The sequence below is a fragment of the Cavia porcellus genome, unplaced genomic scaffold (genome assembly GCF_034190915.1).
Source record: "Cavia porcellus strain 051 isolate PalLab524CR breed Dunkin Hartley unplaced genomic scaffold, mCavPor4.1 scaffold_6, whole genome shotgun sequence".
NCBI lineage: Eukaryota > Metazoa > Chordata > Mammalia > Rodentia > Caviidae > Cavia > Cavia porcellus.
The window spans coordinates 27,123,258-27,146,853 of record NW_026947489.1 but is presented as its reverse complement, the minus strand read 5'-3'; the positions used below and the strand labels follow the sequence as shown (position 1 = coordinate 27,146,853).

The window sequence follows — 23,596 nt, the reverse complement described above, 5'->3', positions numbered from 1 at the left end:
CATCCTATACTACAAAAATCAAAAACAGGTGGGCCAGGAGGCTGAGTCAGAAGGATCACTGTGAGTTTTAGGACAGCCTGAACTACATAGTGAGTTCAAGGCGAGCCTGGATCAAAAGCATTGTTTGAACTACTATCATATGGATTATTTGCCATTCTTGCTTGATAAGACTGTAGAAGAAGCTACAAAATGGAGGAATTTCCAAACGATCACATGTGGTCAATACAAGAGTAAGCAGTTAAATGAAATACTGCCATGGGTTCTACAGTCACCTCACGCAACTACACACATCTCACGTGCACATCACAGCTCACCTGTGATTCCTTTGGCCTTTGGTTTTGGTTTTTGTTTTTTAATCTCAGCGCCTCTTTAGGAATTGGCTAGACCTTTGAAAAATATCATTTTAACTAGGCTTCTGCCACAGCACACTATTCCTAAACATGAAATATATTTTTAAAAAGTCTACTGTATAAAACCTCCCAGGTGTGGTGGTGCACATCTATAATCCCTGCACTTAGGAAGCTGAGGCAAAAGGATTGCTGTGAGTTTGAGGCCAGCCTAAGCTACACAATGAGTCCAAAGCGAGTCATCCTTGACTCCATAGTGAAACCCTTTCCAGAAAAAAAAAAAAAAACAAAAAAAACTATTATAAGCTGAGTGTGTTACTGCACACCTGTAATCCCAGCACTCTGGGAGACTGAGAAAAGATGATCAGAAGTTCAAGCCCAGCCTGGACAACTTAATGAGACCATATCTCAAAATTTAAAACACAAATTTAAAAGAGGGCCTAGGGATGAGATTCAATGTGAAGGCCCCAGGTTAAAATCCTGGTGACAAGTACACATGCATATATACACACATATGTATATACAGAGCAAGGCATGCCTATATCATATATTTTAAAATTGTTATTCAGCTTTTCATGTCTCGCACATACATTCATTAGTACTTAAATTGTAAAACTCTGGAGTGTAGATGAATACCCACAGTGTTCTTTTTGCTTGTTTTTTATTTTGTTTCTGTTTGAGACAAGGTCTCACTATATAGCTCAGGCTGCTCTTCAACTTACTATGTAGCCAGTCTCGCCTTAAATTTGCAGTAACCTCCTGATTCAGCCTCCAGAGAGCTGGGATCACATGCATGCACCACCAGATCTGGCTGAGATACTGTTAACCAAGAGAAGAGGAGGATAATTAAGAGACACCTATAGCCAGTCTCCCTGTAATATTGTCTACATTTGGCAAAAAACCTCCCGAGTACCATCCCTGCACATATGTGACGTTAGTACTACCATAGTCTGTCTTCACAGCTGCATTAATAAAACCCAATCGTAGCAGAACCTGAGATAGCAGCCCTGAATCCCTGCCCCTACCCCCTCCTGATAAGTGTGTGACCCTTCTCTGTATCACTCAGATCTATTGTCTAATCTCTTTGTTAGACTTAATGAAAGCAAATCTTGTAACTGCTTCTGACCCCTATGCTGAGACACAGTGCTAGTTCAAAGCCTCATTACTATGGTTGCTATGGCAACTCTCCCTTCCTTTTTCTCCACAACCCATCCTGACTCTCTGCCTCCACATGGCACTTATTCCTGATTGCAGAAGAGGCCTGCACACTTCTCCACGCTCTTTTCTAGATTCAGATCTGCCTTTGGTGAAGTTAGTAGAACACTGTTATGTGGGGTGGTTTTCCACCTCTCTGTTAGAAAAAGGGTTGTCAGGGACACATCCAAATTGGAAAGCGAATGGACCAGATGTTTTGCTATAACACATGTTCCATCACAGGGACCAGAACTGCCCTGAGCTACTTCACCTGCACGCATTGCCAGTCAGAACCTGGCGCTGGGCAGCCTTGCTGAATCACGTATAGAGCTCTTTTCTACCTTGTGCCATCCCCAAAATACAAGGTAGCTGGCCACCAAACAAGGCGTGCAGATGCCTCAGCGTGAGGACAGGCTTTCCCTCTGCCACAAGCACAGGCAAAATGACTCTGCGTCCTGGGAAGAAGATGCTGGAGCGCAGAGCAGGGGTGGAGACGCTGTGTAGGGTGAAGTCAGCACGTGGTTAAAGGTCATTCAGTGCCGGGCCTCCTCGGTTCTCTCCCATCCTCTCCTATTCTGGAACTGTCATCTTTCCTGACTCAGACCCTAGGCCTCTGTTGTGAAGATTCCCAGGCTCAACAGTGACAGCCCTCTAGGGTTCGCGCCTGGCCCCTGTCACCTCCAGGGTTGTGGGGACGCTTTTTCCTCAAATCCCTTTGCTGCAGTCTGCGCTCACTGCGCTAGCAGGGATGGAGAGGAGCCAGCCACTGTCTGTGGGGTAAAAACTCCAGCGACTCGACCGGCCGGAAGGTCATTCTGTCCCCTCCAGGACTGCGCAGTCTCCATGAGCACACAAGGGCCTGGGGCAAGGGCAGAGACACGGAGCACCAGACGATGACCGCCAATGACAGAGAAAAAAAGAGCGACAGACTGGTGCTCAGGAACGGAGGAGACAAACGGGGACAAGATGGCTCCCCATCCAGCGGAGTCGCGGAGCCGCGAAACGGCGACTCTCCGGGATGCAGCCGGCGAGGAGAAGCGGCTCCGACCGAGCCTCGGTGCTCGCTGGAAGCGGCGGCCCAACGCGGCCCCACCCGACGCGGGACCGCAGAGCCCCGAGACTCACCCTCCGGCCCCGCCCCTTGCAGCCCTGGCCCCGCCCCACGGAGGGCAGCGACCAATGAGCAACCCCCGTTCTGGCCTTTAAGAGCGGCGCGCGCTCTCCCCGCTGCGGCTGCTGCCGGCCTCTCACTTCACCGTGGTTTCCATGGAGACTGAAGCCAGGCCCGAGCGGCCGAGCGGCGTTGCCATGGAGACGGCTCCGGGGCTTGGGCTTCGAGACCCCAGCTCTTCCCTGGCTCAGAATCCCGCGGAGTCGCTGTGCAAGACTGGAGCCGCAGTGGCAGCGGCTCGCTGGGACCCAAGGAAACACTCTTTGCTCATTGTGATTGGCGACATCGGGACCGAGAGTCAGCTGAGAGCCGTGCGGGCCCACCTAGAGCAAGGTGAGCCACTGACTGGCTGCACCCCAGTCCCCGCCATCAGCATTCACCTCCCAGCCCGCGTATCTGCACCCTCCGTCCCTGTCACCTGCATCTTACTAGCCATGTGTCCGCATCCTCCTGCTGCCTCACCTGCCTCCTCATTCCTCCAGCACCCCCCACCCCCAACGCCGTGGCGTTCCGCAGTCTCCCGGAACAGAGCAGCAGCTCAATCACTTCCCTGACCCTCTGGTTCTCTGTTCTGCCCTTCTCCAGGGGTTCCAAAAGTCCTCACCAATCCCAGAACAGTCCATATCCCTACCTTCTGGTTTCTTCTTTAAGGTCTCTAAAACAGACATAGGGTGTTTTTTGAATGGATAGTACAAATCTCAAATCTCTCTGAATGCTGGCAACCAGCTGGAGAGAGTGACCTTCCTGGCTCTAACTTCTCAGTCCTCACCTCCTTCCCCTGTGCCTGTGGCGCAGTGCTGCGGAGCCACCTGCGGGTGTAAGCAAGCCAAGGAGGGGTGGAGGCCAGGATGGGGCAGAGAGGAGAATCTAGAATCTTAACTGCAGGGACCAGCTGCAGACAGCCCACAGTAGCTGGGAAAAGGCCCTGGTGTCACTTCTACCCCAACTTGGAGACCCTGTAAGAAAATTGCTACCAACAAACTCATTAATGATGTTTAGTCTCATCTTTGTTCTTTTTGCCCCAGCTCAGGGATGAGAAGATAAAGCTCTCAGTAGGAAGTAGACAAAGGTCCTAGATAGCCTTCTTAAAGACATCAGTGATGCTGATCATGGCAACTGTCTTTATCCCCTCCTCTTCCCTTCTGTGAGCTTGAAATTGCTCCCGACAGTCCCAGGGTCCTAACTTCATCTAGAATCCTCTGTATTTCTTTTTTTTTCTCACAGGGATTCTCTCCTGGAACATTGACTTATCATCCTTTGACTTGAACCAGCAATTGAGACTCTTCATTACTCGGCACCTTGCTCATTTCTCCTCGGAGGTCAAAGGTTAGGACTAGCGTCATTTTTCTCAGTCCTTTGGGTGAGGGTTGGTCATGGAAGAGCACAGGTTTAGTCTCTGGCAGAACTGGCCTTATGGGAGGTTTGGGTGGGGGAAAGGAAGGAACAACTCTCAAGTGGGAAAGTCTCTGAGCTCCGTAGCAGTGCTTAACACACTTTATAGACACATAGCATGATGGTGGAGGAAACCTGGAGAACCTAATTTCTCCAAGCTGGCAACCAGCTGGAGAGTGTTGTTTGTGGACAGCTGTTAGTATGCACTAAGGAAATGACTTACTCCTCTTGTCTGATCTGTCAGCTCCCATAGAACTCCACTTTTTGTTTGTGTTCCCCTTTCCACATACCCCAGCCTCCCTGGTTCCCTTTACAGAGACCCCAGAGTGTCCCACACACCTTCCCTGCAGGATTCCTGTTTCCTCCTTTGGCTTAGCCAACAGATCTCTAGAGCAGAGCAGAATCTTAGTAGCAATGCCTGCACATGCTTGCAACCCCAGCTACTCTGGGAGGCCAAGGCCGAAGGATCATAAGTTTGAGACCACGCTATGCAACTTAGCAAGACCTTGTTTCAAATCAAAAAGAGGGAGCTGGCTGGGGGTACAGCTCAGTGACAGTGCTTGCTAGCAAGTTCAAGGTCCTGTGTTCCATCCCAAGGAAGGATGAAGAGTTTCCTGGATTCATTGCTGCAAGAGCCAGTTGCACTGAGGTTTGCCCGTGAGATCAAAGCTTATGGAATGGAATGCAGTTTCTCATTCTGCTAGATGGGAAGAAATTTGTTATTAATTTGAGAAAATATTTTAGGAGCTGTCACTATGTCACATGTCTGTAGGGAAACTGCAGAATGTCCTATGTCCCATTATAAAAGTACCTGACATCTAGTCATGTTATGGGTAAATGTTCACATCCCAATCCATGCAGCATTATTCAATATAAAATCCAGTTGGTCCAACAGCTACTGTCACCAAATAACTGAATTCACATAGATAATTCTGAACTATCAAGTGTGGTTGACACTTCCTATTCCTCCTGCCATATCATTGGTAATTTCTTGATCACTGACTCCTCCAAAGTTGTAGAAAACAAGGCTAATAGTCGATTGCACTACATCAATTTTTAAAATGTGAGAGTGGTATCTCTATTGTACAACTGGCTTTCTGTAATTAGGCATTCTTTTTTTATCTTTTTATTGGTACCAGGGATCAAACTCACGACCGCCTGCTTGCAAGGCAGGTGCTTATGCCGCTGAGCTAAATCTCCAGCCCCCATTAGTTAGGCATTCTTTTGAGACTGTGTTTTTAGAATTACTAATGTCATGGTTTCTTCTATTATCCCTGATGCCTGACAATCAACAGTTTTACCACTTAGTATCCTTAACACTTTAGTGTAAGATTGGAAAAGGTGACGACAGAGGATGGAATGACTCAACTGAAATTTGCAGACTATCTGATGAGATTAATAATTTACCTTGAATTCTCTAACTTTGTCCAGTTGGCCACAGAGATTTGAGAGTAGGCTGTTTTCTGGGAGTGATGCAAGAAATGAAGAGACATTATTGGCCATGCTTCAGATTAAGATGAAGAGATGCTGGGAAGAAGCTTACAGGGAGATGTATAATTATTCCCAAGCACTCCTCAGAAACAGACACTGCTATAAAAACATCTACTGACCTTTTCAAAGAGTTTTGCTATAATGTCTTCAGGGGTCTTAGGGCTATACACCTAAGATCAGGGCTTACTTTAGTATACTGAATTTTTTTAGGTTTGGACATTTTCATAGTGGCCTGTCTTTGTCCCTGGAGAATGGTGGAGAATTTCCTGGAAAAAACCCACATACACAGCTCAAGACTGCCACAGCCCCACCCCTGCTGGCTCCTCTTTCAGCTGTCCCCACAAACAACAGTCAGCTCAGAGCAGCTGTAGACACTGCCCCTCCCTTCAACCTCCAGACAGCGGGTCCAAGAGAACCCGGAGGTTGGGATGAGTTCAAGGATATGGATAGTTCCCTATGACTTGACTCTTTCTTCGGAGTCCACAGGCGGGGCCACCATCTCTATCTTCAAGCCCTGATCCAAAATAATGAGAAAGGGAACAAAAAACAGACCCTAAAATGACAGGAAGTGTGCAATTTTCCCTAAGCACTGCCCTCTCTACATTCACTAAGCTACCCTTGGAAAAGAAGGGACCCTCTGATCCCACCCGTGCCAGTGGCTCGGCTCCTTCTAGTGGTTAAATCTGGTAAAGCTTTCCAAGGTGGTTTTGGCAATAGGTCCTCTCCCCGAGTGTTTTGGGGTAACTCCTAGGGGAAAAGCCTGGAGCTTCTGAGCCAGACTTTTGATACAAATTGAAGAATTGCGACAACAGGAACTTGATTTTTGAGCTTTGGGGTAGCTCAGAGATTTGGCGCCTGCTTCAACAGGCATGAAGATCTGGTTTCAATCCTTAGGATGGCAAAAAGAAAAAAAAAACAGTTTCAATAAAACTCTTATACTTCTACTATTGGGCACCTATAGAAAAGGAAAATTGCTATTTTAAGAATCTAAAAAACACAAGCTGAAGTACCATTTGAAGCCTTCATACTGTTATGACTGGCGTGCTGAGGAAAGGACTGTTCTGTTACTTCCACCACCATAAAAGCCATGCTGAACCAATACTCCTGGGACTGAGGTTTGCACTGCTGCCTGAAATGGGAAAGCAGGAGCATGCATAGAACTTCAAATCTCCATGTCAGGTTTAGCTGAGAGCCTGGGGTACTCCTGGGTTGGTATATTCTCAGATTTTGATTTAGAATTTCCTTGATCACGAAAAGTCTTCCACAAAAGGCAGACTTTCAGAGGCTTTTGTACATTTCAAGTTTAGGATCCTAGGAAAAAAGGAGCACTTTTTCATTTTTTATGCCAGTCAATCCTCCCTGCATTACTGGAGGATGATACTAACATTATACTCACCTTATAGTTCTGAAAGCAAGTTCTGAGAGGGGATGAGTGGCTTGTTTAGCTGTATGATTGGTAAATGGAGTCAGGTCTCAGAGCCAGGGCTTTTTTTTTTTTTTTTTTTTTTTTCCAGTACGGTCTCATTATGTAGTTTAGATTGACCTTGAACTCACTATGTAGCCCAGGCTGGCCTTGAATTCACATTCATCCTCCTGCCTCAGCCTCCCAAGTGCTAATCATAGGCATGTACCACTATGCCTGGCAATCCAGGGCTTTTGATCTTACTTTGTGCCTGAGCTCAATCCTCTTTCTCTTCTTTGGCATCTCATCTTTTCATCACAGCAGAGCCTAGGGACATATCGGGTTGAGGACTGGTTATGAGTGGCTGTTGAGAGGGTGAAGACTAAAGGAAAAATGCCACAGTGAGGGGGAACCAGGCCATAGGTGTGGCCCTCAAGGGTAGCAGCTGAGAATAAAGGTGGACTTTGTGCTGGGCTGAAGCCATTTGTTCCCAAATAAGATGTCCACTCAAATTTTCCTAAAACTCCAGAGAACCCTAGAAAGCAGAGAGGAGAAAGAAGGCTTGCGGTGCACGAGAGAAGCTTTTCTTTCTTGCCATGCTCAGATCAGCCTGGTTTGCATTGTATGTCTCTGCAGATGCCCTCTTCTATCCAAATGCATGCGGCTGTTGCCATGTTACTGTTTTGCATCTCCGGATCTGAGCAAGGATTCCTCCCCCTAGCCCCTCAAGGGTACTGGTGACTCAGCTCCTCCTCTCCTCTGGCTGCAGTCTAGGGAGGATGGAAGATGCTGAGAGCAGAGACTATTTTGGCTTCTCTGACCTTCAAAGGGAGCTCTTGGCAGCCAGGGGCAAGGGTGGGGCAGGTGCTGGGGTATGTGTGGGTGGAAGTCACTGTGCCAAAGTCTGAGGAGCTGGCCAGGTTGAGGAGGGTTAATGGGAAGAGTTCAGAGTGGGAGGGCAGAGGCACGCCCATTGGGAGTGATGCTAGAGCTGTCCAGGTCCTTCCTATGAGTTATGTGACACTGTCTGTGATGGGTTGCTATTTAATCCTAATAGTACTTTCTGCCACATTTAACAATTCAGCCCTAATAAGAAAACAACGTTGCTGGAGTCTGGGGTGCTGGTGGGGAAGTTCCCCTTAGTCCTTCTTAACTCCTTCACTGAAAAGTAGGAAGTCCCCTACCCCTTTAGACACTGCCTCCCAATGACTAAGAATCCTGAGGGTCAGTGCCCATGTAGTTGCTCTGTTGTGCTGCTTTGGGATAGGCCTGCATACAGCTCCCAGGGCTCCTGTGTCCTATCCTGTGTATCTATCTCACAATTCAAACTGCACTGAGTCCCTAAGTAAGTAAGATGGTTTCTGCCGGCCTTTGTTTCTATAACCTTGGTTCAGAGAAGGCTCAGCTGGGCATGTCTCCCATCCGCCCATTCCATCCTCCTTTTACCGCTTCTCCTTTGTCTCCTGCCCTTGCTGGGACTAAAGGTCACTCTCCGGGTCCGTCTGAGAGGGAGGCAGCAGATGGTTTCCAAAAGAGGGAGGGCCCAAACAGAGCTCTTCTATCCCTACTCTGAGCCCTGGTGCAGGGCTTTGGTCTTTGACTGATGTTAAAAGAATGTTTCTTAACTAAGCAGGGTTGGGAGAGGGTGATGGGGGCCACAGGAGATCAACCTAGCTCTTTGAACTGCTAGAGAACCCCTAAGCCCCCAGCACCAAGCAGATGCCCTAGAGCACTGCCATTGTGAAGGCAAACAAATGGTTAAGTTTTCAGTGCCTCGTCAGGGACCAGCCCTCATCCCCGCCCTGGCGCCGCCCTCTCATCAAGCCCCCCCCACCCCACCCCAAGTGCTGCAGACTCTTTCCTGAAGCTGCCGGCTGAGGCCGGAGTGGCCGCCTCCATGAGGGGCTTCCTCTCACGCTCCTGGGTGAGAACTGACCGAAGGGCTTGGCATGGTAGGGGTGAGGGTGCTGTGATGGGGAGGTGGGATGGGGTCCCAGGAAAGGAGCCAAAACCTGGCGATTTGGTGTGTATGAAGCTAACTGGGCAGGGTGGGCAGGCTGAGGAATGAAGAGAAAAAATGAGCCTAACTGGTTGGGATCGGCCAGGACCTAGGCTCGGGAGGAGTCCAGCGGCACTGTGACAGGCCACCCCTCCAGCCTGACGGGGGTGGGAGATGTGGCTGGGGAGCACCAGCATGGTTCTGCTGGCCTTGCTAGGTAGCCAGGGGGTTGGCAGAGTTTGGGGGCTCTGTTCTGGCAAGAGGCAGGAGATTCTGAGAAAGGGGTGTAATGGGAATGTGCCTAATGGGAAGGACCTGGGTGTCAGTTGGTGGATGGCTCAGTTGCTCCGATGTTGAGGTGATGGGGTAGTGAGTTTTTGCCAAGTAAGGGAAGGTGGGGAACACCATGGAAAAGGAGGAAGAAGAGGTCATCCAGACAAGGCACACGCCTCCACACAGTCCAGCAGATTCGCTTGGGCTCTGCCACCCCAGTGCCTGTGGCCAGCTTGAGACTGGGGCTCCAAGGCCCCTTTCCAGCCCCACTGAGGCCACTCTGGAAACAGAGCACTCCCTGCCAGCAGCTGCCCCACATTCCCAGGCCAGCCGGCCCCACCCCCACCTCATCTCTGCTCTTCTTCCCAAGATGGGGGCTCTGGAACAGAGGAGCTCGTTTCTTCTTCCTCTCCGCTTTCCCCCCTATCCCCACCCCCCATGCAGAGGCAGCCAAGAAAATGACTTGTCATGCTGGGGTGGGGGGTGGGGGCGGAGCTGGAGGCTGAGCTCAGCGCGCACACTCACACACACTCACACACTGCGGCACACTGCAGCTGCCCGGCGCCCCCTCCCTTCTGCCTCACTGCAGAGACACCTGCCCTCCTGCCTGCTTGGCCTCGGCTCCCTGCCACCCACCCAAGCCCCACTCCTGCTGAAGAGAGTCCCCCTACCCCAAGAGAAACCTCTGTCCAAAGAAAAGGAAAGACAAGTCAGGGTGCAGGAGAGAAAAACAGGACTGTACCCTAGGCCTGAGAAAGAGGGGGGTATAGGATATAAACCATGTGTTGCAAGTCAGAACTGTTCCCTGGGAATAAGGTTAAGAACATAGTTGGGGTCTTATGCCAGGACAGACACTGCGATCAGAGAAGTCTTAAACAGGAAGCTGTGGGAAGCTGTGGGAGCAGAGGCGGTGGGTAGAGAGCAAATCAGTTCGGACCATAGCTATCTCTCTTTCAGCCCCACTGAGCTCAAAACTGTCAGCTTGTTTGTGTGAGAGGAGCTCTTGCTCTTCTAAAATGGAACTACTCACGGTTGGCAGCTTGCTTGACTTGCCAAGCCTGCCTCTGCCTGCCTCTGAGGTGGCTGTCACCCTCTAACTGACCTCAAAGATTCCCTTCAGTTCCCGTCTATAGACAAGGAGCCTTAGCCTTCTCTTGGGCCCAACACATTTGTATGTGATTTGGTCTTCTGATAGCGTCCACACTTTGCCCTACAGCTGCATCTGCAGGCCTGTGCTGTCAGATCTACTTGATCCCGGTCCTGGAGCTCTTCCTCTGAATAAAGACCCTTTACTCAGGCTCCTCTTTCTGAGTCCTGGAAAGAAAAGAGGGTTGGGCCACAGGAGTTAGTTACGAACTCTCTCACCATCTCCTCCAAATAACCCATCTGTTGGGTTCTCTGCTTGGGAGGTTAACTCTGACAGAGCTGCAGTTGGGAAAGGATTAGTTGGGGGCAGAGCCAGGACAGTAGCATCCTTCCTTGGCATCTCTGCCTGCTCTGCCAATTTCTTTGCTGTGTGTGTTGATGTTTCTGTGAGTCCGGAGAAGGGTAGTCTGTAGGGAACTAGGAGATGTCTTCTTTTTCTCCATGGCCTGGGGAATACTTTGAGTGTCTCCTTCTTTCCTTATGTGTTTCTTGTTTGTGAACCCCTCACTGTCCAGCTCCATGTTAGAAAACCCATAAGGGAGAATAAAGGAAGTGAGAAGAGAAACTGTTCACAGGGATGGGGTGTGGGATGCTGAACCAGGCCTCTCCGGAGCCTGGGATTGTGGAGGCACAGTGCGGGAGGAGCTGTGAAGCATTTCAGGCAGTAACAGTGTGTGTGTGTGGGTTCAGGCTTGGCCACTGAGAAGCTGGAGAATGGAGCCACGAATGACAGCCCTGTGCCTGCTTTTTGAATTGGAGAACCCCAAGGGGCTGAGATAATACAGATTTCCCTGAGGCTTTTGACAGTGATTCTGGGCTTAGGGATTTGGGAAGACAAGGAATCTGTAGACACTCCCCAAAAGCTCCCATCTCTTTTTTCCTGGGCACTCTGCTGGCTAGAAGTCCAGGCAAAGGCAAGATGGCAAAGAGGAAGCTCAGTAAGGCTGCAGTCCTCTCTCCAGCTGAGCTTCCCATCCCCAGGCAGCACCAGGAGCTCAGTGCTCCACTGGGACAAAAGCGTCTTGTCAACAGGGCATGCCAGGCAGAGTTCCGGAGCATGGGGCGGGGCATGGGCAGCAGAGGGTGTGGCAGAGGAAGGGAGGGAGAAGACAGCTAGTGAGGGAAAGGAGAGAGGGAAACTCTGAAGGAAAAAGGCTACAGGACCCAGTGCTCAGACCGTATGCCGGTATCCGAGGTGGCAGGGTCTGAAGATAACCAGGCTCCTCTCCTCCCTAAATCCCATTTTCCATTCATGCCTTCTTTCCTTTCCTGCCTATACAATGTTGCTTCATTTTAGTCAATACCTACTAGCTTCAATACAAGTTCCTACATCTCTCTCTCAGGCCAGAGGACCCTCTGCCACCAGAGTGACACATTAGAGACCATCATCCTGGTAAACCCCAGTGCAGACAGCATCAGTTCTGAGGTAAGGCCACAGCTTGTGCCTGGTTGCATGTACTGTGACCAGCCCTTGCCAGTGCTGCCACGTGAAGGCCAAGAAGCCTATGCCATCCAGATTGGCACTGGGGGCACTGTGGGGACCAGCAGGGAGCATGTCCTGGTGGTAAGGAATGTCAGTGCCTCTCCCTGGCACCCCACATCTGTGACTACTTCCCTCTTTCCATTCCAGGTTCACCATCTCCTTAGTAACCCATCAGCTCACAAGCTACTCATCTTAAGTGGACAAAGTCTAGAGCCAGGGGGAGACCTCATCCTGCAGAGTGGAACCTATTCCTATCAAGACTTCGCCCAGGTCCTTCACAACCCAGAGGTAAGTTCAGTCAGTGGCTGAGGGCCTGGGAGGAAGGGGATAGTGGCAGGACTGGGGCTGTAGGAGAAATCCAAGGAAGAGAAAGTCTCACATTGCTTGATCTTGGGGGTTCTGCTAGAAAGGTAGAAGTTCACCTTGGAGAGAGATGACATTAGGGGTGAGTCTGAGTCAAGCCAACACAACCCCAGTGACCTAATCAGCTTCTATCTCACATTCCTCTAGATTGCCCAGTTGTTCAGCAATAGAGACCCTGGGATCCAGGCTCTCCTCACTGTGTCCTGCATAGGAGAGGGTGATTGGAGCCACCTGGGCTTGTCCAGTTCCCAAGAGACCCTGCATCTCCGGCTGAACCCTGAGCCTGCGCTACCCACCATGGATGGTGTGGCGGAGTTCTCCGAGTATGTCTCTGAGACTGTGGATGTGCCATCTCCTTTTGACCTGCTTGAGCCCCCCACCTCAGGGGGCTTCCTCAAACTCTCCAAGCCTTGCTGCTACATCTTCCCAGGTGGCCGTGGGGACTCTGCTCTCTTTGCTGTCAATGGATTCAACATCCTGGTGGATGGGGGTTCCGATCGCAAGTCCTGCTTCTGGAAGTTGGTGCGGCACCTGGACCGTATTGACTCAGTGCTGCTCACGCACATTGGGGCAGATAACCTGCCAGGCATCAACGGACTCCTGCAGCGCAAAGTGGCAGAGCTAGAGGAGGAGCAGTCCCAGGGCTCTAGCAGCTACAGTGACTGGGTGAAGAACCTCATCTCCCCTGAACTTGGCGTGGTCTTCTTCAATGTGCCTGATAAGCTGCGGCTGCCCGATGCCTCCCGCAAGGCCAAGCGCAGCATTGAGGAGGCCTGCCTCACTCTTCAGCACCTAAACCGCCTGGGCATCCAGGCTGAGCCTCTCTACCGTGTGGTCAGCAACACCATTGAGCCACTGACCCTCTTCCACAAAATGGGCGTGGGCCGGCTGGACATGTATGTCCTCAACCCTGTCAAGGACAGCAAGGAGATGCAGTTCCTCATGCAGAAGTGGGCAGGGAACAGTAAAGCCAAGACAGGCATCGTGCTGGCCAATGGGAAAGAGGCTGAGATCTCGGTGCCCTACCTGACCTCTATCACTGCCCTGGTGGTCTGGCTGCCAGCCAACCCCACTGAGAAGATTGTGCGTGTGCTTTTTCCAGGAAATGCTCCCCAGAATAAGATCTTAGAGGGCCTGGAAAAGCTCCGGCATCTGGACTTCCTGCGCTACCCTGTGGCCACACAAAAAGACTTGGCTGCTGGGGCAGTGCCTGCCAACTTGAAACCCAGCAAAATCAAACAGCGGACTGATAGCAAAGAGAGCCTCAAAGCTGCTACCAAGACAGTGGTGAGCAAGCTGGCCAAGCGGGAGGAAGTGGCAGAAGAGGGAGCCAAGGAGGCCCGCTCAGAGCTGGTCAAGGAGTTAACCAAGACAGAGAAAAAAGCAAAAGAGCCACCTGAGAAGACCCCAGAGAAGCCTGCCAAGCCCGAGAGGGTAAGGACAGAGTCAAGCGAGGCACTGAAAGCAGAGAAACGAAAGCTGATCAAAGACAAGGTAGGAAAGAAGCACCTAAAAGAAAAGATATCAAAGCTGGATGAGAAAAAAGACAAGGAGAAAAAAGAGATCAAGAAAGAGAGGAAGGAGCTCAAGAAGGATGAAGGGAGGAAGGAGGAGAAGAAAGATGCCAAGAAAGAGGAGAAGAGGAAAGACACCAAACTTGAGGTCAAGAAAATTTCCAAACCAGACCTGAAGCCTTTTACACCTGAGGTGCGTAAGACCCTCTACAAAGCAAAGGCCCCTGGAAGAATCAAGGTGGACAAGAGCCGTGCTGCCCGGGGGGAGAAGGAGCTGTGTTCTGAGCCCCAGACACCCCCAGCTCAGAAGGCCCCCATACCCCCTCCACCTGTCAGTAGACCCAGGGAGATGGCCCTCTCCTCACCAGAAGACCTCACACAGGATTTTGAGGAGATGAAGCGTGAGGAGAGGGAACAAAGGGACAGAGAACTAGGAGAAAAACCACTCCCTCTTGACACAACAGAGGAGGGACCCCCAAGCATAGCTATGCAGGGAACACAATCCTCTGTCCCAGGGCTGCAACTGGAAGAGCATGTGATGAAGGAGAAAGACATTCTCCCCATCATACCTAAGGAACAAGGCAGCAAAGACAGAGGCCCAGACAGCGGAGCTGAAACAGAGGAGGAGAAAGAAACTTGGGAGGAAAAGAAGCAGACAGAAGCAGCGAGGCTCCCAGATACAGCAGAAGCCAGGGACGAAAGTGAACCTGAGGTAAAGGAGGATGTGATAGAAAAGGCTGAGTTAGAAGAAATGGAGGAGGGCCACGCTTCAGATGAGGAGGAAGAGGAAGAGACAAAGACTGAGGGCTTTTATCAAAAACATATGCAGGAAGCTTTGAAGGTCATCCCAAAGGGCAGGGAACTTCTTGGGGGCCGGGAACTGGGACTCCATGGCAAGGCCCCTGAGAAGGAGACCTCGTCGTTCCTAAGCAGCCTGGCCACACCTGCTGGAGCCACTGAACACGTCTCTTACATCCAGGATGAAACAATCCCTGGCTACTCAGAGACGGAGCAGACCATCTCAGATGAGGAGATCCATGATGAGCCCGAGGAACGCCCTGCTCCACCCAGATTCCCAGCAAGTACGTATGACCTTCCTGGGCCAGAAGGTCCTGGCCCCTTTGATGCCAGCCAGCCTGCAGATGCTGCTGTTCCTGCCACCTCAAGCAAAGGCTACGGAGCACCAGAGACTGAACTCACCTACCCTCCCAACATAGTGGCCGCTCCTCTGGCTGAAGAGGAACATGTGTCCTCAGCTACTTCAATCACCGAATGTGACAAACTTTCTTCCTTTGCCACTTCAGTGGCTGAGGACCAGTCTGTGGCATCACTCACAGCTCCCCAGACAGAGGAAACAGGCAAGAGCTCCCTGCTGCTTGATACAGTCACAAGCATCCCCTCTTCCCGCACTGAAGCCACTCAGGGCTTGGACTATGTGCCATCAGCGGGAACCATCTCACCCACTTCCTCACTAGAGGAAGACAAGGGCTTCAAATCACCTCCCTGTGAGGACTTCTCTGTGACTGGAGAATCAGAGAGAAGAGGAGAGGTCATGGGGAGAGGTTCAATTGGGGAAAGAGCTGTGGAAGAGAAAAAAGAGGAGGGGGCAAATGTGGAGGTATCTGAGAAACTTGGTGGTCAATACAGAACCCAGGTATTTGGTGCCCCTGGGCATGCCATACACCCAGGGGAAGCTGCCCTTGGAGAAGCAGAGGAGCGGTGCCTCAGCCCAGATGACAGCACAGTGAAGATGGCCTCCCCTCCACCATCTGGGCCCCCCAGTGCCACCCACACACCCTTTCATCAGTCCCCAGTGGAAGACAAGTCTGAGCCCCAAGATTTTCAAGAAGAAGAATCTTGGCGAGATGCTAAGCACACATCAGATGTGAACAAAGAATATGCTGCAAAGGAAACTATCAAGCCAGAGCCTGAAGAGGGCTCACTAGAGAAGGAAGGGAAGGAGCTTCCTTCCAGGAGTCCCCAAGCCCAGGAAGCACCTGTCAGCATTTCTGAGGGACAGACCGGCTGCACCATCCAGCTGTTGCCAGAACAAGACAAAGCAATAGTCTTTCAGACAACAGAGGCAGGAGAGACTATGGAAGTGGGAATTGGATTTCCAGATCCAATTCAGAGAGCAGAAGCCCTTCTCAGGGAATTGAGGACATCACCCCAAGAACCTGGTGAATATCAGAAAGACGAGATGCTCCAAATTCCTGACCAAAACCTCTCCCCTGAAGATGTAGAGTCCATCTCTGTCCTCAGCGTGGTTTCTCCAGACGCTGCCAAACAAGAGCCTACTCCCAGGTCACCCTGTGGCCTGACAGAGCAGCACCCACATAAAGACCTATGGCCAGAGGTATCTCCAGAAGATACCCAGTCTCTTTCTGTCTCAGAAGAGAGTCCCAGCAAGGAGACCTCTCTGGATATCTCTTCAAAGCAGCTCTCTCCAGAAAGCCTTGGTATCCTCCAGTTTGGGGAACTAAGCCTTGGAAAGGAAGGAAAAGGACCTCTGACACAGGTTGAGGATGTCTCTTGCCACTTAGCTTCTGTGCCCATTCCAGAGCCCTATGAAGCCACGGTGTCACCTCCCACAGATGGGGTCACTGGATACTCTTCACAAGCAGATATCGTAGATGAGAGCCCTGACAGGAAGCTACCTGCCAGCTCCCCTCACTCTACCCAATCTGGAGATGAGAAATGTTCACCTGGGGCCATTACAAGCCCTGGTGAGCATATTCTGACACCCAGTAGCTCCCTCACTAAGAGTCCTGAGTCTTTGCCCAGCCCTTCCATTGAAGACATTGCCAAGGAGTGGGAAGGTACAGTTCCAGGGTTGACAGACAGAACCCCTGAGCAAGAGGACAAAGACTCTAAGCCAAAGGAAGCCCTACAGCAGAAAGATAAAACTCTGCAGCAGAAGAGTATTGTTGTAAAGGAGACCGATACAGCTCTGGATCATAAAGATGAGCCTCAGGAAGAAAAGAAGAAGGTTGTGGGATCAGAGGATGTAGTTTTAGAACAAAAAGGCAGAAACTTAGACCAAAAGGATACCGACCTAGAACAGGATAAGGCCTTGGAATCACAAGACAAAGAACAAAAAGATAAAGTTCTGGAACTAAAGGACGTGATCTCAGAAGAGAAAGACAAGGCCATAGCTCTGGAACAAAAGGACACTGCCCTGGAGCAGAAGGACAAAACCTTGGGGGGAAAAGACAAAGACCTAGAACAAAAAGACAAGGTCCTAGAGCAAAAGGACAGGCTTCCAGAAGAAAAAGACAAGGCCATTACTCTGGGACCAAAGGACCAGGCCCTAGAGCCAAAAGACAAAGAACAAAAACACAGCAATTTAGAACAAAAAGACAAGGTCTTGGAACCGAAGGACAAGATCCCAGAAGAGAAAGACAAGGCCTCAAAACCAAAGGATGCAGCCCAGGAACAGAAGATTCAGGCCCAGGTACCAAAGGACGAAGAACAAAAACAGGGAGCTTCAGAACAAAAAGGCACGGTCTTGGAACAGAAGGACAAGATCGCAGAAGAGAAAGACAAGGTCTTGGAGCCAAAAGTGCAAGACTTTGAATTTAAAGATAAGTCCCCAGAGGACAAGGTTTCCGAAACAAAGGGCAAAACCCTAGAACAAACAGCTGAAACTCCTGAACGTGAAGACAAGGCCCAGGATCAGAAAGATGAGGACTTAAAAAAGAAAGATCAGGCCTTAGAACAAAAATACTGGGCCTTAGGAAAAAAGGATGAAGCTCTGGAACAAAATAATATGGCTGTTGAACAGAAAGATAAAGCTCTAGAAGAAATGTACAAAACTGAGCAGGAGGATAACAGTGTTAAACTAAAAGGGACCACTCTAGACAAAAAAGCTCCAGAAAGTGTCACAGCTGTGGCACAGAAGGAAGAAGCTTTGCTGGAGAAGACCACAGCTCTGGGACTGAAAGACAAACCTGTGGAGGAGGACAAGGGCAGAGAGCAGGAAGAGAAGTACTGGAAGGAGAGGGAGTGGCGAGCATCTCCAACCCAAGAGAAGCCCATCGGAGAACAGAAGGAGCCCATCCCAGTATGGGAGGAGACATCTCCTGAGCAGGAAGTCAGATACTGGAGGGGCAGAGAAGATGCGGCCCTGGAACAAGACACATACTGGAGGGAGCTGAGCTGTGAGAGAAAGGTCTGGTTCCCTCACGAGCTGGATGGCCAGGGACCTCACACACGGTACCCTGAGGAACGAGAAAGCACTTTCCTGTGTGAAGGACTAGAAGAACCACAAGTGTCCCCACAGCAGCACACACCCCGGAGCCCATGGGCTTCAGACTTCAAGGATTTGCAGGAGCCCCCACCACAGAAGGGACTGAAAGTGGAACAGTGGCTTGCTGAGTCACCAGTTGGGCTGCCACCAGAGGAAGAGGACAAGCTGACCCGCTCTCCTTTTGAGATCATCTCCCCTCCAGCCTCCCCACCTGAGGTGGGGGGACAGAGGGGTCCTCCTACACCCAGACAAGAAAGCCCTAGTCCTGAGATGAAGCCCATGCCACCCATGAGGAGTGAACCTACCGCTCCCTCCTGGCTGGCTGATATCCCACCATGGGTCCCCAAGGACAGACCTCTGCCCCCCGCACCCCTTTCCCCAGCTCCAGCTCCCCCTACTCCTGCCCCAGAGCCTCACACACCTGCGCCCTTCTCCTGGGGTACCGCAGAATATGACAGCGTGGTGGCTGCAGTGCAGGAGGGTGCTGCTGAGTTGGAAGGTGGGCCATACTCCCCGCTGGGGAAGGACTACCGCAAGGCTGAAGGGGAAGGAGAAGAAGGAGGTGGGGCTGGAGCTCTTGCCAGCAGCCCCTGCAGCTCTAAGGTCCCTGAGACCAGTGAGAGCCGTGCTACGAGGGACACAGAGCAGACCGAGACTGAGTCAGAACAGAGAGAGCCCACACCCTACCCTGAGGAGAGGAGCTTCCAGTATGCAGACATCTATGAGCAGATGATGCTGACTGGCCTTGGCCCTGTGCGCCCTGCCAGGGAGCCTCCACTTGGGGCAGCTGGGGATTGGCCCCCATGCCTCTCAGGCAAGAATGAGGCCGCAGGCCAAAATGTGCCTGTGGAGAAGGAGCTATCCTCTCCTGGCTCACCCAAAAGCCTCCAACCTGACACACCAGCCTTTAGCTATGCAGCCCTGACCAGGCCCATGGTGCCCCCAAGGCAGGAGCCTGAGCTGGGGCCTAGAGTGGAGGACAACCTTACACCACCTGCCGTGCCCCCTCGTGCTCCCATCCTCCCGAGCAAAGGCCCAGCTCTCCCTCTTAGTGGTAGTGTCCTCGGCTGCAGTCCAGATCGGAGGACCCCCTCTCCCAAAGAAGCAGGCCGAGGTCACTGGGATGACAGCACAAGTGACTCAGAGCTGGAAAAGGGGGCACGGGAACAGCCAGAGAAAGAGGCTCAGTCTCCAAGTCCCCATTCCCCTCTCCCTGGGGCTTCCCCCGCACTGTGGCCTGAAACTGAGGCACACACAAGCCCTTCCATGGACTTGCACCCGGGTCCTGCTCGACCAAGCCTGGACTTTCCTGCTTCAGCCTTTGGCTTTTCCTCTTTGCAGCCCACTCCCCCTCAGTTGCCCTCCCCAGCCGAACCTCGTTCAGCACCCTGTGGCTCCCTTGCCTTCTCTGGGGACCGAGCTCTGGCTCTGGCTCCAGGACCCCCAACCAGAGCCCGGCACGATGAGTATTTGGAAGTGACCAAGGCCCCCAGTTTGGACTCCTCCCTGCCCCAGCTCCCATCCCCCAGTTCCCCTGGGGCTCCCCTCCTCTCCAGCCTGCCACAACCTGCCTCCCCAGTCCTGTCTGAAGGCTCCTCCTCTGAAGCTACCACCCCCGTGATTTTAAGTGTGGCTGAGCGCTTCCCTTCAGGCCTGGGGGCTGCAGAACACAAGTCTGGAGAACTGGAGCCAGGAATGGAACCACCTGCCCCTAGCCTCTGGGACCTCACTCCTCTGAGCCCAGTGCCCCTAGCTTCGTTGGACTTGGTCCCAGCTCCAGCTCTTCCTGGAGACATGGATGATGGCACCCTGCCTTGCCACCTGGAGTGCTCAGGGGACACCACCAAGAAGCCAAGCCCTTTCCAGGACCTCTCTGGGGATCATGCAGCCAATGGCCCAACTGAAACCAGCCCTAATCCACCTGGCCCTGCCATAGCCAAGATGGAGAAGGAAGAGGCCGGAGCCTGCCCTGCATGGGAACAAGGGGCCTGGCCCGAAGGAGCCACGAGGAGCACCCGGCCTGAAACGCTCCTCTCCCCGGAGCAGTTGTTGTGTTCCGGAGGGGGATCTGGGGGTCCACCCCGCAGTATGTCTTCTGAGGCTGAGCCTGGGCCTCAGGGATGTGCTGCTGAGCCTCGGCTCCACTGTGGGGAGCTCTCTCCATCCTTCCTCAACCCACCTTTGCCTCCATCCGCAGATGACAGTGACCTTTCCCCTGAAGGAGCACGGCTGGTAGGAGGAGGGGGACGGCGTCGCACAGGGGGCCCAGGGCTCATGGGGGGCCCCTACCCTGTGGCTGAAGAGACTCCCCCAACCTCAGCCAGTGACTCAGGCTCCTCACAGTCAGATTCTGATGTCCCGCCAGAAACTGAGGAGTGTCCATCCATCACAGCGGAGGCAGCCCTTGACTCTGATGAAGATGGGGACTTCTTGCCTGTAGACAAAGCTGGGGGTGTCAGTGGAACTCACCATCCCAGGCCTGGTCATGACCCACCCCCTATGCCTCAGCCAGACCCTCACCCACCCCCTCCCCGCCCTGATGTGTGTATGGCAGACCCTGAGGGACTCAGCTCAGAGTCTGGGAGGGCAGAGAGGCTACGAGAGAAGGAGAAGGTGCAAGGGCGAGTGGGGCGCAGGGCTCCTGGCCGGGCCAAGCCAGCATCCCCTGCACGGCGTCTGGATCTTCGGGGAAAACGGTCCCCCACCCCTGGTAAAGGACCTGTAGATCGAGCATCACGGGCCCCACCCCGACCACGCAGCACTCCAAGCCAGGCCACGCCAGCAGAGGAAAAGGATGGACACAGTCCAGTGTCTAAAGGCCTCACCAATGGACTCAAGGCAGGACCCAGTGAGTATAGCATGGAGAACAGAAGAGTATGGTTTGGGGCTCTGGGTGTGTACTGATTCGAAGGCTCCAGCAGTGGGAAAGAGGGGGAAGGTGCCCAGACTTCCTGCTTTTCTGCTACAATGTCTCCTGGCTTGTCTCCACAGTGGCCTTGGGGTCCAAGAGTGGCTCTGGCTCCCCAGTATATGTGGATCTTGCCTATATCCCGAATCATTGCAGTGGCAAGACTGCTGACCTTGACTTCTTCAGGCGTGTGCGTGCATCCTATTATGTGGTCAGTGGGAATGACCCTGCCAATGGTGAGCCAAGCCGGGCAGTGCTGGATGCCCTGCTGGAGGGCAAGGCCCAGTGGGGAGAGAATCTTCAGGTGAGTAGCAGCAGAGTGTTCTGGCCAGAGCCCACTTGGACATGGAGTGGGACAATCATAAACAGACAGAACCCTCCCTCTCCTCTTTCATCCATACTCTCACCTGTTGACATGTCTCGTCTCCTTCCCAGGTGACTCTGATCCCTACTCATGACACAGAGGTGACCCGTGAGTGGTACCAGCAGACTCATGAGCAGCAGCAGCAGCTGAACGTCTTGGTCCTGGCTAGCAGCAGCACTGTGGTCATGCAGGATGAATCCTTCCCAGCCTGCAAGATCGAGTTCTGAAAGAACTACCCTCCCTTCCCAAGGATCTGCTCCCCTGGTTCCTTTAGAGAATGGCTACTGCTGTGTCCTGTGGGGTTGAGGGAGATGGAGCTAGGTTGGGCGAGGTCTTGTTTTGGGGACTTGGGCTGGACTAAATGAAAGGTGTTGTCCTCCCCTTTATCCATTCCTGACAGATCTCAAAACCGAAAATAATAAGGGAGAGGGGAGGGAAAGGTACTGAGGCTACTGAGGCTAGGAGGTCATCTCGTGCCTGAGGCCCCAAGTGATGCCCTTGCACAGCACTGTCAGATAGTGGTACTGGATGGGGCGTGAGGATGTGTCTCAGAGAGCAGCCTCCTCTTGTGGAGGGAGACTGTATTCCCAACCCCAGGGACCTTCTTACATATATTTAATATCTGAGGACGGATTCCCAATAGTAATTTATGTCACGCTGGGGTAGGATACTGTCAGTGAGATACCCAGAGCTGCACACTTTCCTCCATCTCCCATCTCCTTACCCACCAGGGCCTGGGGGTACATCGCTGCTATGCTGTCCTACTCCTTTCCTCAGTATCTGAATGTCTCAATCCAAAACTTGAAGCTCTTTAGACCAACAGACTGGTGAGAGGGAGAAAGGAACTTACCTCCCAGCCCCTGCTTCACACCATTCACATCCTAGGGCTGTGCCTAGGCCAGGTCCACTGGGCAGCACACAAGGGCAAGGAAAATCCTAGCCCCAATCCCAGGATTCTTCCAAGCTCCTTGACCCTTTGAAGTTTTCACCTACCCCATTCCAATGATCCCAATCCCTTCTCATCCCCTGCTTGGCTTCTCTGCATGTGGTCATCTGCTATGGCCTGGTGTGTAATGGGTTAAAAATAAGCCACTGCCTGACATCCCAACATCTGACACCCCAGCCATGTGTGATTCCCTCAACATTCCACTATGCCATCCTGCAGCGGAAATGGGAATGCTGGCTGCCTCTCCAAACCTAAACTCTTGGACAGAGGACCTGGGAGGTGGAGACCAGGCCAGAGGACTTGGAGAAAATGAGGGAGCAACAGGGAGATGGAGCTGAGCTAGAGCTTAATGCCTACAGTGTGATGTGAAAGTAGGCTGAAAATTCCACCCCAGGAGAGGACTTGCCCCAGCCAGCCAGTGAGCAGCCCTGACAAACTGCCAAGGGACTGAGAAGCCCAGATGCCAGGAGTCACTGGGGCTCATCTTCCCTGCTGAGTAACTGGGCCACCAAAATGAGCCCACCTTTTGTTCCTAGCTCCCCCTCCCCGTGCTGCTGTGCTCTGCTTCTCCCCACACCCTCTGCTATTGTTCCCAGCTGCTGCAACAAAGCTGCTGAGTCTAACAATAAATCAAGTTCATTGCGAATGTTGTGGTGTGGTGCTGCTTAGGCTTTTTTGGACTCTCCACATTACTTAAATGTCAGGTTCTGACTTTCCCCTCTCTGCTTCTACCAATACTGTCACTTGTCTTGAAAGATTCTCTTGATCCCTGGAAGCAGTTCCATGACTAGGGGAGCCACAGAGTCAGGATATGTGAAGAAACAGATGGGGAGACAGAATCACGTCTGAAAATGTACAGGAGTGCCTGAGGATGGGAACTACCAGCTTAAGGGGAGGGAAATCTTGAAATGTAGGTTCTATAGAGCTAGGGACCAGAAAAACCAGAAACTGATACCATGGACAGGGGAACACCAAAGAGATAAGGGGTGAGAGGCCCTAAGAAGTTCCAAGCCTATTGAGGTTGGAAGCACTACCTCACTGTGCAGTTACTGCGAATATTTTCCCCGGAGTAAAGGCCCTTTAGCATTTACTGTTCCTATGGAATACAAAGATTTGAACCCCTCAGGAGTCCCAGGTATGTCAGAAGTGGACAGGTTATGAATGTGCGCATACCAGGCGAGGGACAGTCTAGTCTTGCTGGCATTCTGGCTCACCCAGTATAAAGACATCAGTGAGGGTAGAGAGAGGGTGTGGCCTCTTGATATCAACACCTGATTTAAAATGAAAAATGTGGAGGGGATTCCAAGGATCTGGTGAGAAACCAGGTGCCTGCTGGTGCTTCCCAGGGCTTAAA

General features: G+C 52.0%; 1 protein-coding gene across 2 annotated transcripts; it reads left to right on the top strand.

The window, feature by feature from the left end:
* The first annotated feature begins 2,788 nt into the window (after nt 1-2,788).
* Nucleotides 2,789-22,888, top strand: Map1a (microtubule associated protein 1A). 2 transcript variants are annotated; one of them, XM_005006243.3, is made up of 7 exons: nt 2,789-3,045; nt 3,937-4,038; nt 11,759-11,841; nt 12,046-12,186; nt 12,409-20,872; nt 21,016-21,236; nt 21,368-22,888. In XM_005006243.3, the coding sequence occupies exons 1-7, from the start codon at nt 2,808-2,810 to the stop codon at nt 21,521-21,523; spliced, it is 9,405 nt and encodes a 3,134-aa protein (XP_005006300.1). In that variant the 5' UTR covers nt 2,789-2,807; the 3' UTR covers nt 21,524-22,888. The 2 variants fall into 2 exon arrangements, with proteins under 2 accessions (XP_005006300.1, XP_063106227.1); XM_063250157.1 differs by lacking the exons at nt 2,789-3,045; nt 3,937-4,038 and adding an exon at nt 8,802-8,921.
* The last annotated feature ends 708 nt before the right edge of the window (nt 22,889-23,596 follow it).

Bases quoted from the DNA above. Each gene is read 5' to 3' on its own strand.
- Map1a (XM_005006243.3), top strand. From the start codon at position 2,808: ATGGAGACTGAAGCCAGGCCCGAGCGGCCGAGCGGCGTTGCCATGGAG. The intron at 3,046-3,936 runs GTGAGCCACTGA...TTTTTCTCACAG, and splicing joins GCGGGCCCACCTAGAGCAAG to GGATTCTCTCCTGGAACATT. The intron at 11,842-12,045 runs GTAAGGCCACAG...TTTCCATTCCAG, and splicing joins CAGACAGCATCAGTTCTGAG to GTTCACCATCTCCTTAGTAA.